A 10,923-nucleotide genomic window follows, 5' to 3' on the forward strand; every position below is an offset into this window, starting at 1 on the left:
GATAGTGTCTGTGGCTGAGAACATCATTCATGAGGTCCAGTGACACCGACAATCCACTGGGCTATGTTAACCATGGCACCAGGTGCGTGCAGTGCATATGCCGTACATGCACAACATGTCGCGCCGCCTCAAGAAGAAAACGGGAAAGTGTGGCGTTGTGGTCGTTTTCTCGGCGCAACAAAAACAATCGAGAATGTGCATCACGGTGAACAAAGGTTAACGTACTGACGCCTGTTTGAAAAATTATGCGACAAACTTTGTTGACTGCCATGTGGCTGCAGTTTACATGATTACACTACCGTGCGCCAAATGCTATATTTGTCAAACGTTGGGGGTTCAAACGATTGCGTGAGGGAACACAGGGCAGCTGTCTGGACATTAGCGGCTGGGGACCATCTGGCTGATGTATGTCGTAGGTGCTCGTGCACCACAAAGTTTCAAAGCACTGTTGTGCTCAATCGGCTTCATAGCCAAATGGATAGATAAGTATTCGGAGTGTTGTGGGTGAGAGGTGTGTAAGCACCGTGTCCCTGGCTCTTAAATTTTTTTTTTCCTATCTGGAAAATAACCTGTTCATCAATTTGTTGCGATAATTCCTGTGTTAGAGGGGCAAAAGATGAGCTTGCCATGAATGTTAGGTTTATTCGTAGTAAAAATACAACTCAAGTCTAACACTTCGTTCTGTGTGCTTTTTTCCGCCGTCCGATGTCTTCTTCGCGCTAGGTAATGATGTCTGGAGATTTATTGCTATTCACGGAGCTTGTGATCAAAAATTTGTGAGACAACTAAAACCAGGTTTCGGCAAGAACTCACGATGTTTTTACAGCGAAGCTGTCTATGGGTAGAATCCAGGTGTTTATTGCGTCCCAACGCGAAAAAACTCGACAATAAAAGCGAGAGTGAAAGAGACAACAACACAAGCAAATGCATATCGCCCGTGGCATCGGAGCTCGGTTTAAAGGCAACCTGTGCCTAAAAGGGTGCTCCATCGCAGCTGTCTCTGTGTGAATGTAATGAGGTAGTGAGTGACGTATTGTGTGCCCGGTGACCTGACCACGAGGAATCTTGCAGCGAACCTGTATGTGGCGCAGATTCGGAGTTTCGTCGTGTCTGCCAGGATACATTATCATCATCAGCAATGGCTCTAGCGTCATTGTTTTCTTTGCGCCCCTCGTCGCCACTGCACAAATGCGCTCATGCTGCTCATCATCTGCTTCCACAGCCGAGGCCGTTGTGCGAAAAACTACCAACACCAATGGCTGTTTAATGTGCAGCGGACGTCACGGCTCTATAGGTGGATGGTGTAACTGATCTCACTTTCATTCTGCCGGTGCAACGGCTAAGGCACGCGTCGTCAGGACTGCGGAAGAACAACATCGTGCATATGAAGAGTGATGAAGGGAGCAACGACGCCAGTGCGAACATGCACGGCGGCTGACGAGCCTGCCCACGAGGCGACGCGCAGGTGACTAGCGAAAACCGGCGAAGCATACCGAGAGCCAGATAATGGCGCAAAGCGGCGTCAAGGGGTCAACGTGACTGATTTGAAGGGTACGAGGTTCCATAGAGACTTCCCTGGTCGACAACTCGGCCTTACCTGCAACGTGTGTGACAGACTTGATAACAGCCGTCGTCGTAATAGAGTGGCCGCGTTTTCGTGGCTATGATGCCCTTTTTTAAGGGGTATAAGCCATTCGTTGTCTCACGTAACGGACACATTTAATAACGCAACTGATACGTGAATGTGTGTGCGTACCCATATCGTCACGATGGCCACAGATAAGAACAATAAATATGTTTAACATTCGTTCAAAAATCTCTGCCACATCAGTGTCGTGCGCTAAATATCTTTGCTGGTCATCCACCTTCACAGAGTGGAATGGCTCATGAATTTTTTTAGAGCTTGATAAATGTTTAGGGAAATAGGCGTGCGGTCCCACCATGCCCATGGTGCTGTATCATGCCCATGATGCAGCTGTATCATGTCAATTAGGTGTAGCAACGGTTTCAATGCTTATTCCACCTTCAAATATAGAAGAGGCACGGATAGCTCAGAGTAGAGGAACCAGGGTGCTATAATTTTGCTTAAAATACTCATTGCGCATGTATCGGTCAAGTCTTTCTCACGTACACAACTGAACTGTCAACAATACAGAACGCACTACACGGAACAGGACGAATCATTTTCTTATCCCTTAACGTTCCATCAGTCTTCTTTCCATAGCTCGTTGCGTCGTCCTCAATTTAAGTAGAACCCTTTTCGTAAGCCTCCAGGTTTCTGCCCCGTACGTGAGCACTGGTAAGACTATGCTGTTATACACTTTTCTCTAGAGGGATAATGGCAACCTGCAGTTCATGATCTGAGAATGCCTGCCAAACGAACCCCAGCCTATTCTTATTCGTCTGATTATTTCAGTCTCATGATCCGGATCCGCGGTCACTACCTGCCCTAAGTAGATGTATTCCCTTACCATTTCCAGTGCCTCGCTACCTATCGTAAACTGCCGTTCTCTTCCGAGACTGTTCCACATTACTTTAGTGTTCTGCAGATAAACTTTTTAGACCCGCCCTTCTGCTTTGCCTCTCCAGGTCAGTGAGCATGCATTGCAATTGGTCCACTGAGTTACTAAGGAAGGCAATATCATCAGCGAATCGCAAGTTACTAAGGCATTCTCCATTAAATCTTATCTCCAATTCTTCCCAATGCAGGTCTCTGAATACCTCCTGTAAACATGCTGTGAATAGCATTGGAGAGATCGTATCTCCCGGCCTGACGCCTTTCTTTCCTGGGATTTTGTTGCTTTTTTATGGCGGACTACGGTGGCTGTGGAGCCGCTATGGATATCTTTCAGTATTTTTACGTACGGCTCGTCTACACCCTGATTCCGTAATGCCTCCATGACTGCTGAGGTTTCGACTGAACCAAACGATTTCTTGTAATCAATGAAAGCTATATATAAGGATTGGTTATATTCCGCCCATTTATCTATCACTTGATTGAGAGTGTGAATAGGGTCTATTGTTGAGTAGCCTTTACGGAATCCTACCTGGTCCTTTGCTTGACAGAAATCTAAGGTGTCCCTGATTTTATTTGCGATTACCGTAGTGAATACTTTGTAGGCAACGGACAGTAAGCTGATCGGTCCATAATTTTTCAAATGTTTTACGTCTGCTTTATTAAAAATTAAGATAATGTTAGCGTTCTTCCAAGATTCCGGTACGCTCGAAGTCATGAGGCATTGCGTATACAGGGTGGCCAATTTTTCTAGAACAATCGGCCAACCATCCTTCAACAAATCTGATGTTACCTGATCGTCCCTAGCTGCCTTCCGTTATTGCATAGCTCCGAAAACTTTCTTTACTTCTTCCGGCGTTACTTGTGGGATGTCGAATTCCTCTAGACTATTCTCTCGTCCATTATTGTCGTGGGTGTCATTGGTACTCTATAAATCTCTATAGAGCTTCTCAGCCACTTGAACTATCTCATTCATATTAGTAATGATATTGCGGGCTTTGTCTCTTAACGCATACATCTGATTCTTGCCAATTCCTAGTTTCTTCTTCACTGCTTTTAGGCTTCCTCTGTTCCTGACAGCACGTTCAATTCTATCCATATTATACTTCCTTATGTCAGCTGTCTTACGCTTGTTGATTGGCTTAGAAAGTTCTGCCAGTTCTATTCTAGTTGAACGGTTAGAGGATTTCATACATTGGCGTTTCTTGATCTGATCTTTTTTCTCCTGCGATGTTTATTGTGTATTGTTTCTACGAAGGTAATTAACCCTCTACTAAACGGAGTTTACTTTGAGTCGCCGAGTTGATGTTCACACAACGATAAAGTAAAATAGTTTGGAAATCAAAATATTTAGGCATATTATTCCTCCATCAAGATAAGGAAATTCCAAATAAATTATTCAAACGCAGAGTCATCAACTGTTATTACCTCACGTGAGCGCAGCCGGTGGTCTATTTCGTTTGCGTGCAACGAACAGGGCATCCCTACTATCTGCACCGGGACCTAACAATACGCAAGTACCACGTATATTGATAGAGCCTCAGTAATGTTGTTTGTAATCGCTTGGAGATACTCAGATTATTTGTTGCATTGATTACATAAATACTCTCAATATTTATTCAACTTCTCAAATATTATAATTAGATGAAGCGTCCGAACGAGAAAATTGTAGACCAACATAAAAGGCTCCCGATATAACTTTGTTACTCAACACGTGCTACATAAAAGTGTTTTTCCGAGCGTAAACGAAGGCCGCGAATGCACCAAAAGATGCTCGAGCGGCCGGTCGTGCGGCAATCTTGCGTGTACTCGCCGGCTTCGTTCACGCTCGGGAGGAACTTTTATGAAGCACGTAATGAGGCACAGAAAGGTGTATCGCGAGTTTTTTATGTTGCTCTACAATTTTAGCATTGGCACTTTTTCTGTACACCTACTAATAAAGAAGTTAATTAATTAAGACGAGTTGTCTAATTAGACGGAATGCGAAAAAAAAAACACCTGAGTATCTCCACGGGACGGCAAACAACATTATCGATGCTCTGTCCGGCTACGAGACACTTGAATATTTTTAAAATCTTCGTGCATGATAGTCCGGACAACCTGTACATGTACATGGAATATAAAGAATACTAGGAGCGACCGTTCGTCGATATTTCCTTTGTATACTTTTATGATTGGGAACCTTATTGACTACGATTCGATGTGACTCTTCCACATCATTTGTCTCAAGTGGTGACAAACCCTACATGTTTTCGAAACATCTGTTTCTGAATACTTAAAATACCGGTCACAGAATCTTCGCCCGCTCTTAACCCTATAGTGGTATACTTAGTGTTTCCTGGCCCATAAATGTATTTGCCGATTGTTGCTCCGAAAGTACTGTCGAGAAAAGTCTCTTGAAAGGTCGCAATATTTCGTAACATTCGAACTATAATAATTTTTAATGTGGGATTTAGAAGAAATTCAAAAGATTTTTTCCATGAGTCCGCAGCATATTTGTTTTCTCTGAGCCGTCAATATAAGTACACCATGTACGATGTTTCCAGTCCATCAAACTTAGTTACATGGAATTATATTCTTTGGTTACTATAGTTGAAGTTCGCGAAATGTTTCCACTACGGTATTATCGATTTATAATGATTGCTTAAGGAATCATTCTTCTAGAAATAATATACAAGGCATAACGGTACATTCTATTGATATTTCATTCTCCTGCAGAACTGTAAACTGGCCCGTTTTTGTTAAATTTCGAATTCATACAGCTATACGATCAAGCTTGAGAAATTCTAGAAGAACCTTGTACATAGGCGGCCCAACAATACAGCCTGATTTTAGTTTCTAACGCCTACTCTACGCATGCTCTACATTCAGCAAGTAGTTGGGATTGTTCAGAGTAGCCTAAAAGGCACAACGGCTAGCAATAAGAAAAAAAGGAAAGCGCGCTGAGCAATAAACTTTAATACGACTGATCGGTGCATCCGTCAGGTACTAAGAGCCATCAAGTTATTTCCCAGCTTCCCAAGAAAAAAAGACGCTTTTAGCCTTAAATGGAGCTGTACAGAGCTGTACAGAATCGCTCTCATAATGTGTTACTGAGGAGTGGTATGTGAGATTAGCACGATCACAAGAGATTACGCAGGAATGTCCGATAATTTGTGTTTAAATAGCCGAAGCCCTGGACCCGTCGATAAAATTTTGACAATCGACTATTGTGCTCACCGCTGTCGTAGTGCTTTGAGTGTCAGATGTTTTTATGGGGAAGTATTCGGTACTGTGTGGTTTTCAATCGCCATTACAACATGACAATAATCATCGTCTTCATCCGCCTGGTTACACCCACTGCAGGGCAAAGGCCTATCCCATACTTCTCTAACTACCGCAGTGATGTGCTGATTGTGGCCATGTTGTCCCTGCAAACTTCTTAATGTCATCTGCCCACCTAACTTCCTGCCGCCCACTGCTAGGCTTCCCTTCTCTTGGAATCCAGTCCGTAACCCTTAATGACCATCGGTTGTCTTCCATCCTCATTACACGTCCTGCCCATGCCCATTTCTTTTTCTTGATTTCAACTAAGATGACATTAATTCGTGGTTGTTTCCTCACCCAATCTTTTCTTTTCTTATCCCTTAGCGTTTCACACATTTTTCTTCTTACCGTAGCTGGTTGCGTCATCCTAAATTTTAAGTACAACCCTTTCGTAAGCCTCCAGGTTTCTGCCCCACAGGTGAGTAGTGGTAAGACACAGCTGTTATACACTTCTCTCTTGAGGGATAGTGGTAACCTGCTGTTCATGAGCTGAGAATGCCTGCCAAACGCATTCCAGCCCATTCTTATTCTTCTGATTATTTCACTCTCATGATCCGGATCCGCGGTTACTGCCTGCCCTAAGTAGATGTATTCCCCTACCACTTCCAGTTCCTCACTACCTATCGTGAACTGCTGTTCTCTTACGAGACTGGTAAACATTAGTTTAGTTTTCTGCAAATTAATATTTAGACCCACCCTTCTGCTTTGCCGCTCCAGGTCAGTGAGCATGTATTGCACTTGGTACCCTGAGTTATTAAGCACGGTAATATCATCAGCGAATCGAAAGTTACTAAGGTATTCTCCATTAAATCTTATCCCGAATTCTCCCAAATCCAGGTCTCTGAATACCTCCTGTAAACACGCCGTGAATAGCATTAGAGAGATCGTATCTCCCTGCCTGAGGCCTTTCTTTATTGGGATTTTGTTGCTTTCTTTATGGAGGACTATGGTGGCTGTCAAGCCGCTATAGGTATCTTTCAGTATTTTTACATGCGGCTCGTCTACACCCTGATTCCGTAATGCCCCCATGTCTGGTAAGGTTTCGACTCAATCAAACGCTTTATCGTATACAATGAATGCTATATCTGAGGGTTTGTTGTATTCCGCACATTTCTCTATGACGTGATTGATAGTATGGATATGGTCTATTGTTGAGCAACCTTTACGGAATCCTGCCTGGTCCTTTGGTTGACAGAAGTCCAAGGTGTTCTGGATATTCTATTTGCGATTACCTTAGTAAATACTTTGTAGGCAACGGAGGGTAAGCTGATTGGTCTGTAATTTTTGAAATGTTTGGTGTCTCCTTTATTATGGATTAAGATTATTTTAGCGTTCTTTCAAGATTGCGGTACGCTCGAAGTCATGAGGCATTGCGTATGCAGAGTGGCCAGTTTTTCTAGAACAATCGGCCAACCATCATTCAACAAATCTGATGTTACCTGATCCTCCCCAGCTGCCTTCCGTTATTGCACAGCTCCGAAAGGTTTCTTTACTTTTTCCGGCGTTACTTGTGGGATGTCAAATTCCTCTAGACTACTCTCTCTTCCATAATGGTCGTGGGTGCCATTGGTACTCTATAAATCTCTATAGAACTCCTCAGCAACTTGAATTATCTCATCCATATTAGTAAATATATGGCTGGCTTTGTCTCTTAACGCATACATCTGATTCTTGCCTATTCCTAGTTTCTTCTTCTCTGCTTTTAGGCTTCCTCCGTTCCTGAGAGCATGTTCTGTTCTATCCATATCATACTTCCTTATGTCAGCTGTCTTACGCTCGTTGATTAACTTGGAAATTTCTGCCAGTTCTATTCTAGCTGTAGGGTTAGAGGCTTTCATACATTGGCGTTTCTTGATCAGATCTTTCGTCTCCTGCGATAGCATACTCGTATCCTTGCTAACGAAATTAACACCGACTTCTATTGCACAGTCCTTAATGATGCCCATAAAATTGTCGTTCATTGCCTCAACACTAAGGTCCTCTTCCTCAATTAAAGCCGAGTATCTGTTCTTTAGCTTGATCCGGAATTCTTCTATTTTCCACCTTAGCGCTAGCTCATATATCGTCTTCTTACTTACTAGTTTCTACCGTTCCCTTCTCAAGTCTAGGCTAATTCGAGTTCTTACCATCCTATGGTCACTGCAGCGCAGCTTGCCGAGCACGTAAACATATTGTATTATGCCTGGGTTAGCGCAGAGTATGAGGTTTATTTCATTTTAGTCTCACCATTCGAGCTCCTCCACGTCCACTTTCGGCTATCCTGCTTGCGGAGAAGTTACTCATTATGTACATAATATTCCGTTCTGCAAACTCCACTAATAACTCTTTCCTGCTATTCCTAGAACCTATGCCATATTCTCCAACTGACTTGTCTCCAGTCCGCTTGTTGCCTACCCTGGTATTGAAGTCGCCCATCAGAATAGTGTATTTTGTTCTGACTTTACCAATCGCCAATTCCACGTCTTCATAGATGATTTGAACTTCCTGGTCATCATGACTGGATGTAGGGGCGTAGGCCTGTACGACCTTCAATTTGTACTTCTTATTAAGTTTCACAACAAGACCCGCCGCGCTCTCGTTAATGCTATAGCATTCCTGTATAATACCAGCTATATCTTTATTAATCAGGCATCCGACTCCTAGTTCTCGTCTCTCCGCTAAGCCCTGGTAGCACAGGACGTGCCCGTTTTTTAGCACGGTATGTGCTTCTTTTGTCCTCCTAACCTTACTGAGCCCTGTTATATCCCATTTACTGCCCGCTAATTCCTCCGATAGCACTGCTAGACTCGCTTCACTAGATAACGTTCTACCGTTGAACGTTACGAGGTTCAGATTCCAATATCGGCTTGTCTGGAACCAGATATTCTTAGCACCCTCTGCTGCGTCAAAGGTGTGACCACCGCCGTGGTGAGTTGCTTCGCTGCTGCTGGGGACTGAGGGCAGGGGTTTGATTGTTGTATTCATATAGGACGTTGTGGCCAAGTACGGCACCAGGCTGGCGAATCCTGCTCTGGTGAGGGAGTGCGTTACCGGTTCTTGTCACCGGAATTAGGCCGCACTCCAGGCCTGTTTATGTAATTTCATCGACACGCGGGTCTTTTTTTATCCGGTGTAAAATTGCGCGGCACCAGGATTCGAACCACGGTTCTCTTGCAGGCGAGGCGGATGCTCTACCTTTACGTCACCGCTGCAACATGGCAATACCTTGTGACGAAATTTCCATGTCGCACAGCTGAACTCGAAATTGCTAATCTGACCCCGGCTAAGGCAGGTGTATTCTGATGGAATGCGTTCAAAATTCCTGTGTACCGAAAACTGCGCGCACGCTGAAGAATTCCAGATCATAAAAAATAATGCTCCGACCCTGTGGCGTGCTTCATAATCAGCCCGTCCCATAAAAAAACACACAATTTGTCTACGAGCTGTTAGACCGCGGCGTTTAGATATCAGCAGACAGCTACGCCGTCAGTCGCGGTTAGATCACAGTCCAGGCAGAGGCTAAGAATGTTCCGCATTAAGACCTTCACGCTGATAATATTCAAGACAGATCACGAGGTACGAAATGCTAGGATGTGAACGAACGCGCGGTGTGCTTGAGCATACACCTACGCTGCTCTTCACAGCTCCGTCCCATAATTCACCGAAAACGACAACACTGAAACATGCATGTTCAGTTAAAGCTGTGACCTATTTTGATCTGTTGACATTCTGCACGACGATGATTTCTCACGTGCCATGTCGCTAATACGCGAACTGTGCGGACAGGCAGTTGGTGCTACAGAAGCGAGCGCTTTCAGCGAGCTCTGATGAGACCGCTGAGACAACACTGAAGCAAGCGAATTTATAAAGCAGCGGTATAGCAACACGATGACTGCTATCACGTCACCTCATTTTTCTGCGTCTACCACGTGGACTTGTGATGCAAAGCATTCTTGTCGAGTCTAGCACAGTTATTCCTACCATTTGCAGCAATGTAATCGTTTTCGTGGGCCAATTTCAAAGGCAGCGCAGTGTCGGAAATCGGCTTACCTATGTTGTCGGCTTCTCGACAAAGCACGCCGTAGGTCGTGTCTGTCTGGCCATCTTCGTCTTACCTGGTAATGCGGCTTAGACGACTGAGGCCCGCAATCGTAATTATACATTTCACCTTCAGCAACCACTGTGTCATTCATCTTGCACATACCACCATTCACAATCACGTTACAAGGGCTGTCACCACTTCTCCCCAGAAAACTGCCGCTATTCGTGAGATTCTTTCTTCTAAATATGCAAGAATGCTTTGGAGCCGTTCACACTTGACTGGGGTTATGGCTGCAGAACATTTTTCATCACTTGTCTATGTAGAACTAGTGAATGTAAGGAGGGTGTCTTTGAAGTCATTTCCCTTGTCAGACACTGCTTCCATCGTTCAGAGCCACGGTCGCATAGCCAGACCAATCAAATGAGCGCAGATTTGAGCATTATTCGCCATGTCATCACCTGAGGCAAATAGTGATATTGTGTCGCTTCGTTTGGTGCTAGGTGGCTCGCGAGGACACGTCGGAAGCCAAAGGCAATTATTGGTGCCTGCACCCTGCCTACAAGGACATGTTCAAGGACGGCAACTACCACCGGCGCCGGCGCATGAACCGGTGCCCGAGGCCCGCCGCACTGCTCGCCGGGGTGCCGCCGCCGGTGGCCGCCAGGGGGCCCCACCAGCTGCCGGGCGCTTTTGCTCCCGTGCGGCCTTCGCAGCCCGACGCGTTCCTCGGCTACCGCGGGCATCACCACCAGCACGACTTCGGCGTCGCGCAGTCGCAGCTCAGCGCAGAGTACTTTTTCGAGGCCGCACAGAGGGCTACTGGCCTGTGGACTGAGCAGGGGACCTCCAGTGCCGGCGAACGACATTACTGACTAGTTGCAGGACTCGTGGCCACAAATGGCTCAACTACTTTCGCATATTAGTAAAATACCCTCACGTCTCCTCGTACACAGCGGCGTGAGTCGAGGATCCAATAGTCCGCCTATGTACCCTTATCCCGATCTTAGCTAATATTTTGGTCATGTCTGCTGTGGTGATTGATATTGAGAATAACCGTAAAATAAACTAAAAGTCAAACTTC

The 10,923-nt window shown here is 45.0% G+C and overlaps 1 protein-coding gene across 1 annotated transcript in view; it reads left to right on the forward strand.

The window, feature by feature from the left end:
* Positions 1–10,923, forward strand: part of LOC142574428 (uncharacterized) — a 45,969-nt gene extending 35,046 nt beyond the window's left edge. The window contains exon 3 of the mRNA XM_075683513.1: positions 10,343–10,923. Within this exon, the coding sequence (XP_075539628.1) occupies positions 10,343–10,714 (372 nt within the window). The 3' untranslated portion in view covers positions 10,715–10,923. The remainder of the gene's footprint in view (positions 1–10,342) is intronic.

This window comes from Dermacentor variabilis, chromosome 3 (assembly GCF_050947875.1).
Source record: "Dermacentor variabilis isolate Ectoservices chromosome 3, ASM5094787v1, whole genome shotgun sequence".
Classification (NCBI taxonomy): domain Eukaryota; kingdom Metazoa; phylum Arthropoda; class Arachnida; order Ixodida; family Ixodidae; genus Dermacentor; species Dermacentor variabilis.